The sequence below is a fragment of the Microtus pennsylvanicus genome, chromosome 7, assembly GCF_037038515.1.
Source record: "Microtus pennsylvanicus isolate mMicPen1 chromosome 7, mMicPen1.hap1, whole genome shotgun sequence".
In the NCBI taxonomy this organism is placed as follows: domain Eukaryota; kingdom Metazoa; phylum Chordata; class Mammalia; order Rodentia; family Cricetidae; genus Microtus; species Microtus pennsylvanicus.
This window is the reverse complement of record NC_134585.1, coordinates 113,351,378-113,374,439: the sequence shown is the minus strand read 5'-3', so window position 1 is coordinate 113,374,439 and position 23,062 is coordinate 113,351,378. Positions and strand designations below refer to the sequence as shown.

General features: G+C 47.6%; 1 protein-coding gene across 2 annotated transcripts; it reads right to left on the bottom strand.

Annotated features, from left to right (window-relative positions):
* Positions 1–4,548: 4,548 nt before the first annotated feature.
* On the bottom strand, positions 4,549–22,887 carry Cd2 (CD2 molecule). 2 transcript variants are annotated; one of them, XM_075981784.1, is made up of 5 exons: positions 22,704–22,887; positions 22,275–22,502; positions 16,894–17,124; positions 13,530–13,652; positions 4,549–9,909 (listed from the first exon to the last, which is right to left on the bottom strand). In XM_075981784.1, the coding sequence occupies exons 1-5, from the start codon at positions 22,756–22,758 to the stop codon at positions 9,593–9,595; spliced, it is 954 nt and encodes a 317-aa protein (XP_075837899.1). In that variant the 5' UTR covers positions 22,759–22,887; the 3' UTR covers positions 4,549–9,592. The 2 variants fall into 2 exon arrangements, with proteins under 2 accessions (XP_075837899.1, XP_075837898.1); XM_075981783.1 differs by having other exon boundaries at positions 22,275–22,580; positions 22,704–22,884.
* Positions 22,888–23,062: the final 175 nt, after the last annotated feature.

Here is a 23,062-nt window from a genome sequence, read left to right as displayed (position 1 = left end):
TACCAGAGATCTACAATAAGAAACACCACAAACATCATAACTCCAGGTATGTAGATTTAGATGTGAAAACATAAACATGAAAAGCCAAGACAATGTGCCTCCCCCAGATGCCCGTAACCCTATTGCAATAGGCGCTGAGAAATGCAATTTAGCAGACACACAAGACAAGAACCTCAAATCGCAGTTATGAATTTGTTTAAAGACCTGAAAGAGGATATGAATGAATGTCTTAATGAAGACCATGAAAACACAAACAGTAGAATGAAATAATGAGAAATGAAAACAATTCAAGACATGAAAGGAGATTTTAACAAAGGAGGATACACTAAAGGAAACAAAACAGATATAAAACTGAAATGAAAAACTTGCGATGTAAAAACAAAACAAAACAAAAATCATCAGAGATAAGTCTCACCAGCAAAGTAAAAGACACGGGAGAGAGAATTTCAGGTGATGAAGACAAGATAGAAGAAATGAATGGCTCAGTCAAAGAAAATGACAGATCTAAAAATATCCATTAAATATGAAAAGAATAAACCTACCAATAATAGGAAAGGAGGAAAGAGAAGAAACAGAAGTCATAGGCACGGAAAATATTTTTTAACAAAATCACAGATGAAAATTTCCCCATTCTAAAGGAGGTGTCTATCATGCTGCAAGAAGCATCTAGAACACCAAATAGACTGGACCAGAGAAGAAAGTACCAATGCCGTATATTAATCAAAGCATTAAATGTACAGAACAAAGAAAGAATATTAAATATTATTAAATAATATTAAATATTTAATATTATTAAATAATATTAAATAGTAAATATAATATGAAGTTACAAGGGAAAAAGACCAAGTCGCATATAAAGGTCGGCTCATTAGAATAACACCTGACTTCTAAATGAAGAGTCAAAAAGCCAGAAGGGCCCAAATAGATGTTCTGCAAACTCTAGAGACCATGAATACTGGCCCAGACTACTATACCCAGCAAAACTGCCAGTCGCAATTGACAGAGAAAGAAAAACAATAAAGCCAAAATTTAAGCAATTTCCATCTACTAATCCAGCTCTACAGAAAACACTAACTACAACTAAGAAGACACATGGAATAAATAATCCCCAAATAGTAAATCAGATAGGAGGAAAGAGACACAGTAACAACAAAATAACAGTAATTATACACACTTCTCATTGATAACTCTCAATGTTAATGGTCTTGGTTCACCAATTGAAAGACACAGAATAACATATTGGATTAGAAAGCAAGGTCCATCTTTCTGCTGCATCCAAGAAACACACTTTAACACTAAGGATCACCTCAGGGTAAAAGGATGAAAAAAGATTTCCAAGCAAGCAGATGTAACCACGTTAATATCTGGCCAAAGAGACTTCAAACCAAAATTAATCAAAAGAGATGGATAAAGACCTTGCCTCCTATTCAAAGGAAAAATCCATCATGAAATTACTACTCAAAATATTTATGTGCAAATATAAGCACACCCAAGTTCATTAAAAAAACAACAAAATAATACTGTATCTAAAATTGCATATTGACCCTCAATAGTGATAACGGAAGATTTCACTCTCACCAATAGATAGGTCATTCAGATAAAAACTCAACAGAGAAACCCTGGAGTTAAATAATGTCATAAATCAAATGGAACAAACCAATATCTACAGAACATTTTATCCTAACACAGAAGATTAGGCATTCTCCTCAGCAGTTCATGGAAATTTCTTCAAAACTGACCAAGTGTTAGGACACAAAGCAAGTCTCAACAGATAAAAGAATGTTGTAAAAACACCCCGCATCCTATCTGACCACCACTGATTAAAGTTGGTGGTTTGTTTTGCTTTTTAGTATTGGCATATCTTACAGTGTTTTCATATTTAAATGTGTGTGTGTGTGTGTGTGTATGTGTGTGTATGTGTGTGTGTCTCTGTGTCTGAATGCAGACACAGAATGTTACAGTTACCCATGTGGAGTTCAGAAGATGACCTTCACAAATTGATCCTCATCTTATCCTGTGGATTCTGGGGATTGAACTTGGGTCGTCAAGTTTGCATGGCAAGTGCTTCTACCTACTGAGCCATGTAGCTCACCCTTATAATGTTCCCTTGATAGTCATGCATGATCTCCTGGGTAAACAGAACGATTGTTAATAGAATTTGAGTCAGGCAGCGGTAGGTCATGTGGGGAGAGGAAGTAGTCTACAGAAATCCCAATGATATTGTCTCTTAATGAGCCCCTTCCTCTGGACTGTGAATCTCACGTGTGTTTCTCATTCTCTTACCCCATTTTGAGTGGACAGATGTATGGTGTGGGCTCAAATCAGATGTCTTCTTTTGTTCAGATCAGCTATACTAAGAGCAAATCCCTGCACAGTGGGATCTTGTTTGTCTCTCCAGAAGGAAGATATTGGTTTGAAAAACACAGTATTCTATATTTTTTAAAGATGATTTGTTTCTCTCTTTCTGCAAGATGTTTGAGATTTGTTTTCCCTTCAAATATCTCTGAGAGCCTGCTGCTCAGACTCATGGAGATAAGTTCACAGAAGTTTGAGGACATGTTTTGAGTGGGTAACCCTGGAGCTGTGCCTGGGCTCGGGATTTTACTGTGGCAGACAGGAGTTCTCTGCATCTCCAACTCATGTACACCTGCTTTGTGGCCCCATCTCTTGGAAGAGTGGCTGAAATTCCTTTCCTGTTATTTCTTTTAATTTTTAAAAAAATATTTGTATACTTATGTATTTATTGAGACAAGTCACACTAAGTAACCTGGGTTGGCCAGGAACTCATGATCTTCCAGCCTGAGCCTTCCTGAGGCAGAGAGAACAGGAGTGCACTGTCATACTGCCTGAACTCTCAATTCGTTCAGTGTTTTAGTTGTTAGAGTGCAATAGAGACTTCTAGCTTCATACTTGAGAGGCCAGAAATAATAAGACTTTAGTAAGACCTTTTAATGTGGAAATTGTATCCTTCCATTGCAGTTGGACTTCCTTGAGAGACTTTCTTTGGACCGCCAGCCCCCAAATAATAACACAGAGACTTATTATTAATTATGAATGCTTGGCCTTAGCTTAGGCTTGCTTTCAACTAGCTCTTATAATATAAATTAACCTGTTTTTACTAATCTACATTTTGCCACGTGGATCTTTATCTCTCCTCCACACTGTACACACAACCTCCTCAATATCTCACTGGTATCTCCTACACATCTAGATGTAGACAGAAGTTTTTGTACCGCCCAGTCTCACAGCCATTTAGTCCCAAATAAACACACAGAGGCTTATATTAATTATAAACTCTTTGGCCTATTTGCTCAGGCTTATTACTAACTTACTGCCTTCGTATTTGTGGGAGTTTGGGTGAAAATGGCCGCCATTGGCTAATATGTTCCAATACTTGATCTGAGTTGGTGGAACTGTTTGGGAAGGATTAGGAGGTGTGTCCTTGTTGAAGGAGGTGCGCCACTGGGTGTAGCTTTGTGGTTTCAAAAGGCCCATTCTGTTCCCATTAAGTCCATCTGCCTCATGTTCATGAATTAGATGGGAAGCTCTCAGCTACTGCTCCAGGACAATGCCTGCCAGCCTGCTGCCCTGCTTCCTGCCATAAACAACCATGGACTCTCACCCTCTGGAACTGTGCTCCTCAAAATAATGCTTACTTTTATACGTTGCCTTGGTCCTGGTGTATCCTCACAGCAATTGAAAAGTAGCTAAGGCAGTGTTGATTCAACTTTTAGAGTCTCCTAGTCAGCTACTGGTCTTCATGTGTTTTCTCCAGTTCCCCAGATGGTATTGCTATGGTTTCCCCTGCTCTCTTTACTGTAGCTTATGTCTGGGCTTAGCAAGGCTGGTTCCTTTGATTCCCTAGGATTGGCTGAGCATTTGCTTGAATCCATGAAGATGATTACCCACTTCTAATTGCTGCAAATGCTTCCCCCTTGTCCACTCTGACCAGGATGAATGGGTGGTGATGCCCCAAATAGGCAGGTTGGCTGAAGCAAATCAGACCTGCCCTTGACCCTAATTCTCTGCAGCTGTGACGAAGCAGCAGGATGCTTGAAGAGTGAGGCCCAGACACATTATCAGGGTCACCCTGCTTACAGGGCAGGGAAGTGACAACAGGCCAGTGGCTCGGTAAAGGCTTTGTGAGGTGGACTCACAGAGGTCTTCAGCTTTTAATGCCTCTAATAGAGAATTTTATCCATTTCTCCATGTGATGAGCATTAGGGGACTTGATTACAATTTCGGAAACTTACTCCCTTATCATCCCAGTGTGAAGCATTGCAGCACACAGGTGGGCCTGCTACTGGAGAAGTAGCTGCGAGCTTTACCATCCTGATGCTCAGGAGAGAGAGGGGGGGAGAGGGAGAGGGAGAGGGAGAGGGAGAGGGAGAGGGAGAGGGAGAGGGAGAGAGGGAGAGGGAGAGGGAGAGGAGAGAGAGAGAGAGAGAGAGAGAGAGAGAGAGAGAGAGAGAGAGAGACTGGGCCTGGTGCAGGCTTTGGAAACCTCAAAGCCCACCCCCAGGACACACCTCCTCCAACAAGGCCACACCTCCTAATTGTAGCAGGCTTTTTCTTTTGAGCCACTAACCAGCTCCCAAATCATGACATGGAGACTTCTTATTTGTTATGAATGCTCAGCCTTAGCTTAGCTCTTATTTTAATCTGTTTCTCTTTATCTGCATTTTACCTCACACTTTTTACCTTTCTTTCTTTCTTCTTTTTTCTTTTTCTTTCTTTCTGTATATCTTACTTTTCTACTGTCTCCACTCCTGACTGGCAACTGCCTGGCTTCTGGCCAGGGTGTGTCCCTCTCTTTCTCCCTTGTTCTCTTCTGGCCCTGGGTGTGTCCCTTCAGTGGTATTTTGTTTGTGCTGTAACAAATAAGGCTTGCCTGAAGATCAGAGTGCAAAGGTAGCCATACTAGTTAGCCATAGAAGTCAGGCAGTTCTGGCACACACCTTTAATCCCACCACTCAGGAGAAGAGGCAGTTGGATCTCTGTGAGTTCAAGGGTCACCATGGGCTACATGAGATTAAATCAGTCTAAAAGAGAAATAGAGTCCATACCTTTGATCCAAGCACTTGGGATCCCATGCCCTTAACCCCAATACTAGGAGGGTGGCAAGAGTGATAAGACTGGGTGGAGAGAATATAAGGTGGGAGGAGACAGGAGCTCAGTGCATTCAGTCTGAGGACTTCTAGACACAGGATGCCCCATTCAGTCTGATGATTTGGTAGAGGTAAGGACTAGTGGCTGGCTGCTCTGCTTCCCTGATCTTTCAGCTTTCACCCCTTAATATCTGACTCCCATAAAAAACCAATTAGAATTAGTGCTACATGTCCATCTCTTTCTCCTTCATTCTCTTCTCCTTCCTCTCCCTCAAGCCTAGATTTCTCCTCCTACTTATTTCTCTCTCTGCCCACCAGTCCTGCCTAGCCTTTCTCTGCCTAGCTATTGGTCAGTCAGCTCTTTATTAGACCAATCAGATGTCTTAGGCAGGCAAGGTGAAACAGCAACACCTCTTTACATAATTCAACAAATGCAGCATAAACAAACGCAACACATCTTTACATTATCAACAAAGGCAACATAAACAAATGTAACACACCTTCGCATAGTTAAAGAAACACTCTGCAGCATAAACAAATGTAACACACCTTCGCATAAAGAAACACTCTGCAGCATAAACAAATGTAATACACCTTTGCCTACTTAAATTAATATTCCACAACACCTAATCCTTCCAAGCAGTTTACCAGCTGCTGACTAAGCATGCATATAGGAACCTATGAGGGCCATTTCCATTCAAACCACCAGATGGTGTGTCTCTTTGGTGAATGTGGCCAGTCCAGGAAGAACAAGGACATCCTGAGAATAGCTGATAAACCAGAGATTATACTACAGTGTCTTACAATGGCATACATGAAGGAGGATCCTATGGACGCTCCCGGAAGTTGTATTGCCTTTGTTGTGGGAGATAAGAAAACCGTGCAGGCTGAGCTGTGCACCCAGAGAAATTGTTCATATAAGGGCTGAATTATAAAAGATGTGTGGATGCTATTCTGACCTAGCCTTTGGTTTCCTGGGCAAACTGAATAAAGGGTAGGTGAGATGGAGGTGTTGGTTTGCCATTTATTACAGCTGGGGGACCTGAAAGTAAGGAAGTACAAGTTAGATATGTGGCAAAGCACCCACCTCCTTTACTCTGGGCCAAACCAACCAGTTTGTACTGGCCCTACGATGGCCATGGCATTGGAGCAGATACTTGGAGATACCCATGGAAGATTTTCAGGATGAAAAAGCTTAACTATTCATAGAAATTGTAGAGAACTACCTAGCGTAGTGCCTCCCATCCATGCCACTGTGCCCAACAATGATCTTTTCAGACAGAAAATAAAATCTTCTCATGCTGTATTGAATCTCACCAACCTCTTCCTTTGGTGTCTCCTTAACTTCCGGCTCCTGAGACCAACTGGTTGGTGCTCGTTGGGATGGATGGTGGTAGTCTTTGGGGATCTGTCACCCTGTCTAAAAATGCTTCACTACATGATGCTACGATGTCAACGTCTAAGTGTTTTACAGACTTAGAAAGTCATCTGAAACCTAAGAGAGCAAGGCTGGGAAACCAGCTTACAATGGTATAAGGGCCAGGCATAGCTGTGGCATTCTTAGGAGCTTTATGGTTGAGATAGGCATAGAAGACACTTTATCAAGGTGAGGATGAAAATCCCACAACACCCTGGGCTTGTCGATGTTAGATCAATGGTTAGAGAATGGGCAGAAGGTCCCCTGTGTGGGTGAAAAAGATGCTCCCAAAAGCTATAGGTGGCTAATGTAAAACCCCAAGCCCAGGGAGGAGGACCCCAAAACAATACAGGTTATTTCCACTGCTGTTGATTGGCCTCCCCTTATAGAAGAAAGAATGGCAAGAGTCGTCATACTCTCACCTGAGATCTCAGCCACACCATCCCGCACCATCCGCCCAGTTGTGCATAGTTCTACCAAGCTCTGGGTTTGATGATAGAGTGTGTGTGTGTGTGTGTGTGTGTGTGTGTGTGTGTGTGTGTTGAAGGAGAGAGGGCCTGCTTTTGGTCTGGGTCACCCTGGTTGCTTACACCTGAAATAATCACACAGAAACTATTCATTTAAACACTGCCTGGACCATTAGCTATAACTTCTTATTGGCTAATTCTTACATCTTAATTTAAGCCATTTCTATTCATCTGTGTTCACCACGAGGTTGTGGCTTACCAGGAAAGATTTAGCAAGTCTGACCTGGCATCTCCATGGCGCCTCTCTCACCCTACTTTCCTTCTCCCAGAATTCAGTTCTGTTTCCCCGCCTACCTAAGTTCTGCCCTATCACCAGGCCCAAAGCATTTTCTTTATTAACCAATGAAAGCAACACAAATACAGGAGGACCTCCTACACCATGTGTACATATATGTGCATATATATGTATATATGTGTGTGATATATACATATACTATAATATACGAATACATATATGTTTGTATGTATCTATGTGTGTGTGTATATATAATGTAGAAGGTTTACTTAAGTTGGAGATTATCTATGCAGCTGTAGGGGAGTCCTCATCTATGTTAGAGTGAGACTAGCAATGTCTTTGGAGCCACTCACGTTCCAGTAAGCAATCCTTCCCATGTTCTGTAAGTAAGTTCAATAAACTCCCTGATTTGCCAGGATGGACTTTGATGGAGTCATACCGTGGTCTGTTGTGGTTGCCCTGCCTGGAGCGAGCAGACATTCACGTGTCCCCAGGAAAAATTCATACAATCTTTCAATTTGGCAAAACATGACCGTTGGAAATGAATATGGAACTTGTAATAAGCAATAGCTGTTGCCTCTCTGTGGGTTATTCTGCATCTCCATGTCCAATCTGTTAGCATCTATTAGCTTAGTTACCTGTTAATCCAACTCAAATGTTACCTCTTCCTGGAAAATCCTGTGCCACCCCAGTTTAATGACCCAATCCTCAATCAAAGTCCTTTCTTGAGCTCCCTTGCTTGCCTCTGATGTGTATTCGCCACCCCACGCTCCATTTGTGTTGTCGTTGGTCCACTGACCACGCTGCCTCTTGAGCTGCCTGGGTACACAGATGTCATTGCTCACTTTGTGTCTCGTGTCTCACACAGGCTCTAGCACAGCATCCCTGGAGAGGTCAATGACCATCAAATGAATGAATGAATAAATGATCAGTGAAGAACCCAACAGTTGCATGTTAGATGTGTCCTGTGTTGTCCATAATACTACAGGACAGCAGAAGAAAGGTAGGGAACTGATATGGAAGGGATGGAGGGATAGAGATAGAAGCTGGTGTATCAGGATGGCCAATGGACTCTGACTGAGTCCATTGCTTGGGACAGAGACGCTGAAGAGAAAAGGTCTCAGGCCAGAGACCCTCTCCTCTCCTCCTAGTAGATCCTGTGATGACTACTTGCAGCTGAAACCAATGTTTGACATTACAAGGACACTGGGTTCTAAACAAAAGACGCCCAGATTCAAAGGAAAACGCAGCCGAGCCCTTGCAGGAAGTCCCAAGTATACTCAGTCTTTGTGGTTTACCCCCAGAGCTTCCTGCCAGTGCTTACCCAGGCTTACCAGGCCTAGGAAACCAAGGAGAAGGGGGCAGACTGGGCCACAGGCATGCCGCCTATGTTGCAAAGCAGGTGCCTCTAGCAGGTCGGTTTCCTTTTGAAAACCAATTGAATGCTTTTCTCCCTGGTTATCCAAAGGTGCATCTGCCATTCCTGGTCTGCCCAGATCACAAGGGTCACCTGCAGCACTTAGGACTGGACCTCCTAGCCTGCCCTTAGGCTTGCTGCCTGATGGACTCCTGAGGTCTCCAATATTCAAAGACCCTCCCCCCTTTTCACTGATAAAGTCACACACCATTGTGACCCCATTTGATCAAGGAAGTGAGACTCCATGGGCACCTGTTGTTGAAGTGTGGGCACGGAGGTGTCTATGTGGGATACCGGACTCCCTTTGCAGTTTACATGTAGGGGTCAGTTCTGGTCATTCAGATGGGGATTCACATGCTTCCAGTGACCGAGTGATTCAGATTTGAAGCCATTGCCACCCCAGCTAGCCTCTTTCTCATTCTGTAGCTTCCCCTCCCAGACCCGGGTCCCTGTCTAAAGTAAGTAGACACTGTAGCAAATCAAATTTTTTTCCAACTCAAGGGAAGTGACCAGTGTCCATCGGAATACCCAGGGAGCTTGAGAGCCTCTGCTCAGGTAGGCTGCCTGTAAGACATGAGCCAGTGGCCATGTGGTGGCTCACATGGGCACAGAACCTGAGAGGAAGCCTTTAGGCTGCTCATTTAGCATCCTTACATCTGCATCTTTATTGTCTGTCTGTTCCTGATATGACAGATCTAAGAAGAGGTTGCAGATTCCAAAGGCTGGATAGACCACATGGTGGTGTGGCTGAACTAGAAGGTACCACTTGACTATGCCCTGCAAGTCTTGGGAGGCGTTTGGGTTCTACTCATATAACACAATGGAAGAGTGAGCCTGCACCCTGGGAGAAGAGACATACACACAGCTTTTCATGGGAAACATGCCTTTCTAACTAGGGGGTGGCAACGGAGCGTCTTCTCCATCCCTACTGGGAGGTTTTGGTTGAACTCGAGGTCTGGGCAAGGGAGGGCCTTTCTGTTGGTGAATCTGTGTGCCTGATGGAGGAGGTCTCTTCCTCTGCTGGTGCTCACGGGTACGGTGGGTCGGAGGCAAGGGACGTTGGCCAGCTGTCTGCAGATGATGGCCAGGTGGAGGAGGAGCTTGGGAAGTCACTGGATTCTGAGCTGCTGCGGCTGGGGTTAGGTATGGCTTCGGGCCCTTTTCCATGGTGCTCGTTCTGGGGGGTTTTATCTCCAGCTCCTCATCTGTGACAGCAAGACAATGGCAGTATGTGAGCAACATAAGTGCATGTGTGTGTGTGTGCACACATGTGCATGTGTACATATGTGTACAGATAAGCATACATATGTGTGCCAAGGAATAACCTCTGATGCCATTCCTCAGATACTGTCCACCTTTCTTGTTTTTAAGATAAGATCTCTCTCTTTTTCCTTTCTTCCCTCCCTCCCTCCCTCCCTCCCTCCCTCCCTCCCTCCCTCCCTCCGTCCCTCCGTCTCTCTCTGCCTCTCTCTCTCTCTCTCTCTGTCTCTCTCTCTCTCTCTCTGTCTCTCTCTGTCTCTCTCTCTCTTTTTCCCTCTGGCCTACAACTTACCAGGGAGGCTAGGCTGGCTAGGCAGAGAGCCACCACCTCTCTCTGCTCCTGGGACTACAGGTCCCACCTTGCCTTCTCAATATGAGTTCTCTAAGACTGAACTTTGGTCCCCATGCTTGCAAAGTAAGCACTTTAGTGACAGAGCCACCTCCCCCACCCCACAACGCAACCACTGAGCATGTCTTCTGAGATAGGCATCTAACCAGATGCTTCAGGAACTGTGAGGAGGAGAAGGGAAGTTACTCCCGCCCTCTGCAAGTTCTGGGTGTTTCAGGGGGGAGAGAAATGCTGCCCACGGGTACAGTGAGATCAGGAGCCCCTTCAGAGCTCGGAAATATGAGGGAGGAGGACACCCGGGTGGAGAGCTTTGTGTCTAAGGCACCAAGTGTAGAGTAAGTACCCGATCCGGGAGTTCTGGCTGGATGCTGCCTGAAGATAATCAGCAAGATTGCTAAGCAACAAAACACAAGGTTGGAGCCCACTGTGACAGGTCTAAGTGGCCATGATGGACATTAGTGGCTATATTTCTTCTGCAGGGGTCTCTAGGGTAGGGCTACCTTTTGCTCAATTTGATTGTCATACAACCTACACTTCAGAAGGAAATTGAGCACCCTCCAAAGAGTCACTCAAACCCTTAAGAAATGGCCTAGCCCCTCTGAAATTCATACGCAAGACCCATCCTCTTGAGATTTGGCGGGAAAGATGGCTCCTCTCCTCACACTTTGGGATTTTCTGGTTTGTGTGACTTCTGTCCAGGAAGGCACGCCTTAGAACGCGTAGGTCTTCTTACACTGGTTTTGAAACCACACAGGAAATCTGTGGGAACACTCAGCTGCCAAAGGCCTTGGGAGGCACTGGTGGGCCCCTTCAGGCCACATTCTTGGCCTTCCGGTCCCTATGTGCTCAAGGCCATCCCCAGGGAGTCAGGGGGAGCTTCTCTGTGGGGTACACGGACTCCTTATACAGACTTGTGACTTGAGAAATACGTTTGTCTTGGCGTCACCTGTGGGCGGATGGTGATGTCACCAAGGTGACAGCCCTGGCTACTGTAAATGCATTGTGAGCACAAAGGTTCAGAGTCAAACACAGTGGGTTTGACATCTGAGTGACCTGCATGCTCTAAGCACATACATAAAAAGACACCCCCAATGACAGAACATGTCCTTTATGCCATCGTCGGTGCACCCCCCCAAAGTGACTATGGTCCTGTTTAGGAAGCTGTAGGTGAGACTTAGACCCTGGATATAGACCAACAGGTAGCCCTTTATCTACAGTGGTTAACTCAGGTGACCTTGATGGCTTTTCTGCTTGGTGGCATCTTATTTGTCCCGTACTTTCCCCACATGCTCTATGTGTTAGGTGCTGCTAAGCCACAGTATTGACTCAGGCAGCCACCCTGCCCTCAGTAAGTGACAGAGCCAGGCTGCGCAGCAACACTGTCCTCAGAGCCAGGCCCCGCCAAGGTGGGGGACCACCAGAAGGTGCCAAGAACCACGTGAGAAGTGGGAGGGTAAGAGGTGTGACTGGATGCTGAGCCCTCACACCGAGCTTGCCAGCCAATCTGGCTCTGTGGAAGCTGTACCATTGGTACAATCTATGCCTCCCACTCATGAAGAGCAGGACCAACCGTAGAGCCCCAGTAAAGCCTCTCCAGCAAAATCCACCGCTGCATAAACATCTGTTCCAGGACCTTTCATGTTCTCTCCCTTTCTTTCAAGACTGTCTCTTAGTGACTCAGCTCAGGTCACGGATGCAGGCGAGGAAAACCAGGCCCATGAGTATCCAGTTTAAAGGGGGGGGGGGGTATGTAAGAGCAAGATAAGACTTCTTTGAAGTTCCAGGGCTGGGTTTCTTGCCTCAGCCTATTCAGCTTTAGCCTATGGGCTGTAGGTCTGAGAGGTGGTGAGCTAACTCGCTTCTTCATCTGTGCTAATGTCTGCCATGAAGACCACAAAATGGGGCATGGTAGTGAATCTGAACACTGAACTTGGCTCCTGGAACAAGCCACATTATCCATGGGAGACATTGTCATGTTGCTCTTCCTAGTCTGTTGGTGGCAGAGGTGGCCTTGTCTTGGGTGACATCTGAGGTTCACCTTGGTTGTCTGATCCCTGGGCCGTGAGAATGGACCTTGTAGGGAGGGATGGGGACAGTCTGAGCAGAGATAAGGAAGCCATGCGGTCCAGGGCTCTGTGAGTCACTAAGCTATACTAGCTGGAGAACCTGGGAATGACATAAAACATGAAAGGGACCGAGTGAAGAGAGACATATGTACCTGGGGCCCAGGCTGGGGAAGTGGTGTGTAAGATGACAAGATGGGGGTGTTGGCTTGAAAGGAGAACTAGAACAACGCTGAGAAGTGAGGTGTGAAAAAGGAAGCCAAACCTAGAGTGCATGGGGCCAGGGGCCGTCACTGCTGGGTGTGGGCAGACCCTGCCCATAGGCTGTACTGGAAGTCGCTACTGTGAGCATTCCTGACTCTACAGACCTAGAGAGATGGGACCCAACCTTGTGTGAAACAGATTTCCCAGAACCCCAGGGACCTGCCCACCCACTAGCACGTACATCTAAAGGCTGTCTTTACCCCCAGCATCTGCAATGACATGTGGACACGGCCCCTGACACACTGTCCCATGGGTGGTCGGTCAGCTCCCTGCATTTGGATCGGCAGAACCAATTCCCGCTTCATAGACTGCAGGACAGGTTTGCATCCAGGAAGCCATACTCCCAGCCGGAAAGCATCCTCCCTGAACAGCCAGTCGGGAAAGGAAGGACCGTCACCCTGATTTTGGCTTTCTATTTTCTTGCAGTGCTGGGACTTGAACCGGAAGCCTCGCATACACTGAACGGGTACTCTACACTGGCCCACTCCTGGAGTGCCTCCTCACTAGAGATAGTTCTATATGTATTCCAAGAGCTTGCTTTGAGTCATCCAAGGCCAAGACATTTGGGGTTTGGGTGGAAATCTCTCTGCCCTTATGGAAATGTGTAGACCATTCCAGGATCTCCACACTAGCCTTCCACCAAGTCAGCCTCACCCAGTGGATTCTGGGAAGGTACACAGCCTGACCACTGCTTCCCAAAGGTCCTCTGTTGTTACTCACAAGGATTGTTCTTCAGAAATCAACCTGAGCGCACAACAGAGCCAACCATAACCTCTGGCCCCGACCTTGCCCTTCTGACTCTTTCTTCCCTTTGCAGACTGCAGGAGAGACGTTCCCAGGAGAGAAGTTTCACTGTAGAAGTGTGTGTGTGTGTGGGGGGGGGTCTTACCTTTTCTCCTCCTGTTCTGCTTTCTCCTCTTGCAGATACAGAAAGTAAGCAGCGCTCCAAGGACCACGAAGAGGAGGCCTCCTGCGCAGGCACCCACAATGACATAGAAATGCAAACGTTTCTCTGCAAGAGGAGAAGATGGCTAAGGGAGGGTCTTGAGCAGAGGGGCCCTTTCATTGCCCCAGCTTCCTACAACAGACAAATGAAAGAGTTCCAGGGGACTTTCCACCTCACTGAGGCTGAGCTTCCGGAGCCTGGAGTAGTGTGTGAATCTGCAAGGGCTGAGGACCGTGGCCAGCCTACCTCACCCATCCTCCCTCTGAGCAGAGCATCCAAGTTCTAGAGAGGGAAGATAGGTTGCCTGGGACCTAACAAAACCTTTCCCCAAGTCAAGCGTCCTCCAATCTCAATGTGCAGCTTTTCTTCCTTCCAGACTCTCCCTGGGTCCAGGAATGCAATCTAGACACTCAGTGGTTAGCAGGGGCTTATGGGGTTCTGATTCCTTCACCCACCAAAACAGTGAAGAAGAACAGAGGGAAGTGGTATCGTGGTTGTTAAGGGCAGTGGGCTTAGCTTAGCTCTTCCAGGTTAAGAGCTGTGTGACCTTTGATAAAATACTCCACCTCTCTGAGTCTATTTCCTTCTTTGTCAAATGGAAACATTGTGACTTACATCACAGAGGAGCTGTCAGAAGTCAGATCAGATAATGGGTGGAAAGTGCTTTGTAAACTGTAAAACAACACCTAGATGTGAGGGCTTGCTCTTGCTAGACTCTGCTCTGGTGTTTCTGGTAGCTGTTTCCCAAGAGGGGGCCAAGCCATCTGGCCTCTGTTGAGTCAATAAGCAGTTAGCAGCTGGAACAGGCGGTCAGAGGACTGCCCTGTGGGGAGAATGGACCGGGAACCCGCCCAGCCCCACAGAGGCAGGGCTCCAGCCAGCCCCTGGGAAGTGAATGTTAGTCACCAGGGATGAGACCTGGGCAAGCAAGCTTCAGCCCGTGCTTGTGACACTATGGTTGCGGGTCTTCTATTCCTCCCGTCTCCCCCTTCACCCTCTCTTCGCCCGCCAGCTGAGAACCTCTCTGGGTACTGCCGGTGTCAGGGGATCCCTCAGCATCCCTGAAGCTGCTTCAAGGATGGACTCAGGGACCTTCCAGCCCTGTGGGCTTGCCAAGGGCCTGGGATGCCAGAGCCAGTCTCTGTGACTGAGTGGTTCCCAGGTGTGAGCAGAGTTGGCAGGGCATCCTGTCCAAGGTAAATCTCTGCTACATCCACCCTTTGGGTCCTCAGCTCTCTCCTACCTCCCTGCCCCCACCCTCCGTTTCCCCATCACAAGGGCCAGAGGGGTGAAGCCGCCTCTCCTGTTTCCAAAACTTTTTCCTTTTTCTGGAGGCTTGGGGGTGCCTTCCCCCTCCCACACACACACTCTTGGGAAGTGGACACGCCTTCCACCATCTGGTCTCAAGTTTACCCAGGGCAGCTCTGGGGGCCTGGTGGTGCTCCTGGTGGGGACATCAGTGCCTATGGTCTTGTCATAGGTCCCTCAGTGTCTCATTCCAACTATCCTCCCCTCCCTCACTTCCTCTTGGGAGATGCGTGCCTACATTTATTTGAGGGAGCATTACACCTCGGCCAGACTGCTTCCTTCTCTTAGGAATTTAAGCACACACTCAAAGTTAGGCTCCTGTCTGCCTTGGCCTTTAGAATGGAGAAATATTTAAATCTCCTTCAGGGTCTCCAAGGGCATCCCCAGATATTCCTCTTTCTCCTTGGTGGCCTTGTCCTGGGCCAGTTTCAGCTTCTGCTCTGAACCACAGATTAAGGGCCCTGCACGATCCTGCATCCCCAGACCTTGCGTCGCACCCCCAAGCCTCGCGTCCTCTCCTTCCAAAGCTCTCCCTCATTGATAAACACTTCTTTTGATTCTGGAGGGATCTAGTTGCAATAAATATGAAGCATGAGGTTGCTAGATAAAATGCACAAGGACAGCCAGTTGAATTTGAATTTCATATAAACAGTAAATAATTTTTTAGGATCAATAAATGTCGTTTGTTGGTCCACTGACTTAAGTCCAGTGTCTCTAACTCAGGGCCTCCAAGAAAAAGGAAAAAGGTTTTGGAAACAAGGAGAGGCGGCTTCACCCCTCAGACCCTTGTGATGGGGAAATGGAGGGTGGGGGCAGGGAGGTAGGAGAGAGCTGAGGAAATGCCATCTGGGCACGGCTGGCAGACTCTCGCTGCCTCCGGTGACCCCCACCTCCGGATGTCTCCCTGCTAGGTGAAATGAGACAAGCGTCACTCATGGCAGAGGTGATGGGACAACCCTCCTGAGTTCAGGCTGTCACTGCGCTCTGAGACACCGACTCATGCGTTCAGGTTGTTCCGACAACCGAGCTGCCATGTTGTGAGGCAGCTCAAAGTCCTATGTGATGAGCAAGGGGATGGGAGGTCCCAGGACTTCTCATACAATACCCTGGTTCTAGGGCTGCTGTTCTCTTTGGACCGTGAGACGGAAGCCCACAGAGGGGAGGGTGCTCTGTTAGGGTCGGACGAACTAAAATGAGAGCAACCAAAACTTGCCATCTAGATCTCTGGCTTCCAGACTGGAACTTGTGAACTCTATTAGGCTTCTCCTCAAAAACCGTTGCTGGGGGCTGGGCACAGTTAGGTGCCCCCTGTAATCCCAGTGGGAGACCAAGGCAGGAGGATGACTACGAGTTGGAAGGAAGCCTAGGCTACATAGCAGGACTCTCCCAAAAAGCAAAGCAAATGAAAATAAAAACAAGAACAAATTCCTTCAGGAGCTGTAGCAAGCCCGAGCTCTGGCGATCAATTAGGTCTTTGGCGTTGAGGGCTGACTGGAAGCTGTACAAGGCAGAGCTGCTCTCTGGGTGGCAGGAAGGGTGTGCCTCTCTGTTCCCCAGTTCTGTTCTCCCCCGCCCTGCCTCCCAGGCCTAGATCCTCATATCAGGGGCTGAGCAAGAACCCTTCCAAAGAGAAAGCTTTAAATAGAAGTCAGAATTCTGGTCCCCAGCTAGCTAAGGTGCTTTGCATGGGTCAGGCTCCCTCCTGAAAGAGTCTCCCTCTTCTTCCTTCCAAGGAAGCCATCCTGCCTTCCAGGGGAGGCTCCTTACCTGTCCCAAGCCAAGTCACATCTGTGGGGTGGACTGCCAAAAAAGGTAGCCAGGAGCCCATCTCCCCAAAAGGTTTCCAGGAGAAATACTTGTCTTTTCACCTCCCACCCTGAGCCACACCGGCTTCCCAGCCCAAGCACTGAGCAGCCAAGGTGACACCTGTCATAGTGCCCTAGGCCTAGCCGGCCATCCCTGTGCACTTGGGCCACCCTGACCTCGGCTCGTTCCGTACCTGAACAGCTGACCTCCACCGTGACAGATTCCTCGCTGACCTTGTTTTTTGCACTGCACTTGAATGGTGCGTTCAGGCTGGTCCATTTGTGGCTTAGGATTTTCTGAGAGAGGCTGGTGAGAAATTTCTTTCCTCGATACAGATTTAGTTCAAGGTCTGTTCCTTCCTTGACCTTACAGGTCAGCGTCGTGTTGCTACATTCCCAGGAGATCTCTGGCTTTGAGACCCTCTCTAAAAGAAAGATTCCATTTTTATTAGGCAATTTTGGGAAATATATATATATATACCGGATCTCACCCTGTAGGCCAATCTGGCTTAGAAGTCTTCTTCCTTCTGCCTCTGCCTCCTAAAAGCAGCAATTATGGAACTATGCTCCCATGTATAACAGCTGTGGTTTTTTTTTAAATCTTAATAAATATGCCTATTAACATTGAATCAGTTTGCTTCCAGGGGAGTTCAAAAGTTTGTTTTGTTTTGTGACGGCATCTTAAGATAGCGCAGGCTGGTCTCAGACTCACTCAGTAACTGAGAATGTCCTTAAATGTCTGATCCTCCTGCCTCCAGCTGCCGAGTGCTGGCATTCTAGCCATGTGCCGTATGGCAGCTTTTATGTGCTGGGGACCAGACCCTGGTTTTCCTGGGTGTTAGCCAAGCATTCTACCAACTAACTCACATTAACATTATACTGAAATCCTCTGGAAAAATAATTTTATTTAATTAACAAAGATCATCTTAAACAAAATTATTTCTGGTAAATTTCACAGACACAGGATATAAGTATGAAAAAAAGAGGTACCTTAACTGATGCTTATACACTGTTTGCACACTCAACTGTTTTCACACATGTGATGTCATTTGGTCCGAACAGCATGGCTCAAGTTTGCCTTCCCTTTTACAGGTGACATGCCCAAAGCTTTTTGACTGTCAAGGCCTGGCATTAGGATTTCCCTTAAATATGACAACTCGGGTCTGCAGAGATAGACAGTTCAGTGGTTAAGAGCACTTGTTGCTCTTCCAGCGGACCTGAGCTGGTTTCCCGTTTCCTCAGAATCCAGGATGGGCTCATGATTACCTCGTTTCAGGAGATCTGATCCCTCTTTTGGCCTCTGTGGGCACCTGTACACATGTAGTAGACCCATAAACACACACACACACACACACACATACACGAACAAAATTAGTTTTATAAAATATGGCAAGCCAGAAGAAGAACCCTAAAAGACTTTCCAAGTCCAGGAGTGTAGGGAAGGTCAACCAGAAGCTCCATCTTGGAGGAATGACTATGAGACGCCCATGGCCTTAGCTACTCACTGCCCCACTGCATCCTGGGAACAGAGGACCAGGATGGGAGTGCTTATGGGAGGGGGTGTCCAAGAAGCCAAAGCTCACCAGAAGAAAGGCAACATCTGAGAACGAGGGAGGGCTCTGCCATTCCTGGCCCGCGGTGCTGAGTTAGTCTCTGGCCTTGTGGGGCCCCAACTTTAAGAAACAGGAAAAATATTCCTTACCTGTCTCAAACCAGACAACCTCCGGCCACGCCCTGGAGTGTCCCCAGAGGCGGGTCTCACATTCACAGTGCAAACTCCTTGCCCCTCCCAGGGGGAAACGCCCCGACTTTGGTGTTGGTATGGTCAGACCCAGGGCCCAGCTCTCCACATCCCGCCTGAGCACCTGCTTCTCTTCCCTTCCTGCCTTGCTTGGTTTCCCCAGACCCGTCATCTTCTCACTCTCTCGGAGGTCCCCATTTGTTACAAACGGCAACAGTGAATTTTTCCGATTTCCTCTCTCTCTAGTGTTCAGACGGCCGTGTCTTCCCCACGGGCCTCCCCAATCTAATTCCATTTCCGCCCTAGCACGCGAGCATGCGGAAATGCAGCTTCCTTTCCATCCCGAGATTCTGGGTATCTCGGAATAAAGAAACGGTCTCATCAGCAGCATCCAGCAGAGCAGCGTGTAGTCTCGGGGCTGCTTCGCAGGGGATGCTTGCCTATCTTTCTAGAAAGAAAATAAAACGTCCTCCTAGAATGAAAAAAACATTCTCCTAGCAACATCCAATCTTTTCAAGAAATGCTAATCAAGTTTTAAAAGGCTATCAAGGCAATTGGAGATCACCTGCAATTCTGTGGTCATTAACATTAAGTTATATGTCTTTATCAAATATTTCCTATGCACAAATCATAATATAATATTTTAAATTAAAATTAGATTATGTACCTGGAGGTAGGGAACAGTGTTGAGGGCAAGAGCTCTACCACTGCACTGTGGCCCCAGGCCCCGAATCACGTGACCTTATAACCCACCTTCTGTCCTTTACTATGAGATCATATCATTACATTCCCTTCTCGTGGGCATCAGTGAATGCACGGCTCCACCATCTTTGTAGCTGGCGCTCCTGACTGAGCTGCCAAAGCGCCAGCTTTGATATGCACACTAGCATTTTACTTGTGCAAACCCAGTGGCGAGCAGCGTGACTTACGGACAGTCCCCCTGGAAAGGGGCTCTCGGGAAGTAGCACGAACAACTGAAGGCTGCTCCAAGGTGGGACTGGGGCTTCTTTTTCTGTTGCTGTTTGTTTTGTTGGTTTTTTGGTTTTTGTTGTTGTTGTTTTTCTTTTTTCTTTTTCTTTCTTTTTTTTTTTTTTTTTTTTTGATTTTCGAGAGAGGGTTTCTCCATAGTTTTTGGTTCCTGTCCTGGAACTAGCTCTTGTAGACCAGGCTGGGATCGAACTCACAGAGATCCACCTGCCTCTGCCTCCCGAGTGCTGGGATTAAAGGCGTGCGCCACCACCGCCCGGCTATGTTGTTGTTGTTTTTCAAGACGGGGTTTCTCTGTGTAGCCCTGGCTGTCCTGGAACTCACTCTGTAGACCAGATTGGCCTTGAACTCACAGAAATCCGCCTGCCTCTGCCTCCAGAGTGCTGGGATTGTCTATCACCACCACCGGGCTAGATATGGCTTCTAGAACCATCTCCTTCTCCAATGCCCTGCATTGACCTTTCAGCTAGGTGTCTCATAGGGGAAGGAGGAATCTAGGAGCATAGAGAAACAAAGTGGAGGGAACCTCAGCCCTGAGGAGGCAGGCGTGGTGGCCCAGGAGTACAAGGCACCTTCACAACCCTTGTTGGATATCGCAGGCCTCATAAGCATCCCTGACAGAAATATCTGAAACTTTCCAAATGCAAAACTTTTTGCCCACAATGCAATACCACAAGTGGAAATTCTCATAGCATAAGACCTTGTTTCCTGAACAACGCTATTTAAGATACGGTATTAAATTACCTTGAACAGTGCATATGAAGTGTATATATAAGCATAGATGAATGTCATGTTTACATTTGGGCCCTATCTCCAAGATATAGCATACATATATATGCAAATACTTCAAAATCTTCAAAAGGCCCCAAATCCTAAACACATCTAACCCCAAACGCATTACATATGTAACACATAACCCATACTGGGCAGTCAGAGTCGGGGCCAAGAACAACTTTGCAATTCTGGGTGCTATACAATGACGACAGGGCCACAAGCTGAGTCAAGACACTGTGTGGCACTGGCATTTGCATGTAATAATGAAGTCACTGTTTTTAGTCTAAGGGGTCTGGGTTTCCTTTGGGGGCAAACAAAATGTTGCCCGTGGTGATAACCACAGAGCTCGGTGACTAGGCGGAAAACTGTTGAACTGTGCGTGGTAACTGGGCAGCCTGCGTGGGACGTAAATCATAAGCCATGAATGAGCTTGCACGGGAGGGGATGTCAGCCTCCTCGTCAAGGAAGCCCTGGGGTAGCATCCTGACTTCGCTTCTGTCCAACAGCGAGAGCAGGGCCAAGTCACTTCTGAGCGGGTCTCTGTTTCCTTATAGAGGAATAGAAGCTTGTAATTATAACTTCTCAAGATTACTGGGTGCTTGAAGGTTAGCAAGCGCCTGGCTTCTCCCCAGGAACCATTATCACACAGGCGTCTATACGGAGGCTCAATAGCACAAGAGGACCCTAGAGCACCGTGGCCTGCGGTCATGACACTGGTCATTCTCAGTGCCCATGATGGGTGGCTGTTCTCAGGCCCACCCCATTTCTGGAAAGCTCTCTCTGGACGAGGTTACAGGATTAGGGTCTGGAAGGGAGTCATGCGTAGAGGAGCTGACAGTGTATCCTGGAGAATGCTTGGTGCCAGGTCCAGGTGCTGAGTACAGATTGGGAGGGGCACCGCAAGCAGGACGAGGGGAGCCCTTTCTCTGGTGACATTTCCCGTGTGAAACTCAGGATGTTTGTGTGGTCCCTGACTGGCTGGCCTCCTCAGCTTCCTCTGCAGGCAAAGGGCAGACTCCTTCAGCTCACCTGTTATTGGGAGCTGCTGCTTGTTCCTGGGCTCTCAACTTCAGGGACATTTGCTGCCTCTTTCTCTTCCTTCTCATTCTCCCAAGCTTCCTTGATTTTCTCCCCACACTACAGCCAGTATGTCTGCATCTCTCCTCATCTCCAGCCTCCCTTTAGACCAAAGCAATGGTTATCAACGACATCCACTTGCTAGAAGCAGTTGGAAAGCTACGGATGGCACTGGTGCCCAGACTTTGTGCCAGGGGCCCAGGCATTACTCACTACTTACAGTGCTCTTGCTGGTTGTTTGTTAGTTGTTTTTCAAGACAAGGTTTCTCTGTGTAGCCCCAGCTACCCTGGAACTCACTTTGTAAGACCAGGCTGGCCTTGCACTCACAGAGACCCACCTGCTTCTGCCCACCACCACCCGGCTCTTGCTGGTTCTCATGTCTTACCAAGATTAAGACCATCCACCACCCTGGTTGGCCTCACTTGGATTACAGTAGACGCTTTCTAGCAAGTCTTCTCACGTCCACCTTCAGTATCCTGCCCCCTCAGCACACACAAAGGCGAAGCCACATAGTTTAGATCAAGTGCCGGAAAAATCACCATTCACCTTTACTGCGATGATGTTGAGAAGCCTCAAAAGAAAGATGCTGCTCCTTCAGCTCAGCATCCCCAGGCCTCTCCTGCCCTCTCACTCCAGAGAACCCTGCCTTGACCATAGCTCTCCAGACTAGAGGCTCACAGCTCCCTGGGCACCCTCTTCTTTCTGACACCCTGTCTTGCTACTCCTCCATCAGCCACCAAGGGTTCCCTCCTTTTTCCTCTGCTAGCCGCTGCTCTTTCTGACGAATACCAGCTTTCACCTGAGAATCTTTGCATAGACCCACAGCCACCCGGAAGAGAGAATGAAGCCGATAGACTCGAGGACCACCCCACCCACTGGAGTCTTTACTGTGGGACACGGAGATGCTGGAAGGGAGTGTTACCAAAACACTGCTCCCCAACTTGCTGCATAGCACCCGGACTGAAAACGAGAAACTTCAGAGAGGGAAGACTCACCCAGGACCCTCAAGTCAAAGGCTTTTTGCAGCTTACTGCTCCCGTCTGCACCATACACCATCACATCATAGAAGCCGTGGTCCTCTCTCTTCAGTGTTTTTATTTGCAGGGCTCCATTTTTCATGATCTTGAATGCTTCCGTTTGCTGAAAATGTTTCCCTGCCTTCCCTTTGGACTGCGCTACGAGGATTTTCTCCCTTTCCCATCGCACGTCGTCGGTATCAGTCACTGGAAAGTTAGGGATGGTCAAGTTGATATCATGACCCAAGGTGCCCCAGATGGTATTCCTGTCTCCAGAGACTGCCCCTGGAAAAAGCAAGATGGTTGCTGAGGTCTTGGGACTACCAAGAATCTCTCTCTTTGGCGCTCACGCTCATTCCAGGGTCTCCGTTCTGGGAAACCCCAGAGAAGCTCCGAATGCCAACTTACCTTCGCTGGAAATGCTGAAAAACAGAAGGAAGCTAGTTAGAAATTTGCATCTCATCTTCAGAATTTGTTTCCCAATGGTGATTCTGAGCTCTTCTTTCTAACGGGACGGCAGCAAAACTGGCAGAGGCCACACCCAGCCACCTGAACCACGTGCCTCTCACGCTGGCTTTCACAGTAGGGAAGAGAGCGCACACAGCCAACCCCTCGGCAAACCACCCACAGGCTGCCCTGCTTTGCCAAAGCAGGTGTTCTGTGAGCTCGTGGGGCGTCTGCACATTCTAATCTTTATGAAACTGTTGAGGCTGGTGGTTTCAGCACCCCACTGAGGAGAACCGCTGAGAGGTCAGTCAACCGAGCTA

Bases quoted from the DNA above. Each gene is read 5' to 3' on its own strand.
- Cd2 (XM_075981783.1), bottom strand. From the start codon at position 22,758: ATGAGATGCAAATTTCTAACTAGCTTCCTTCTGTTTTTCAGCATTTCC. The intron at 17,125-22,274 runs GTGAGTCTTCCC...TCTTTCTTTTAG, and splicing joins CTTTGACTTGAGGGTCCTGG to AGAGGGTCTCAAAGCCAGAG. The intron at 9,910-13,529 runs GTAAGACCCCCC...TTGCTGTCACAG, and splicing joins GCAGAACAGGAGGAGAAAAG to ATGAGGAGCTGGAGATAAAA.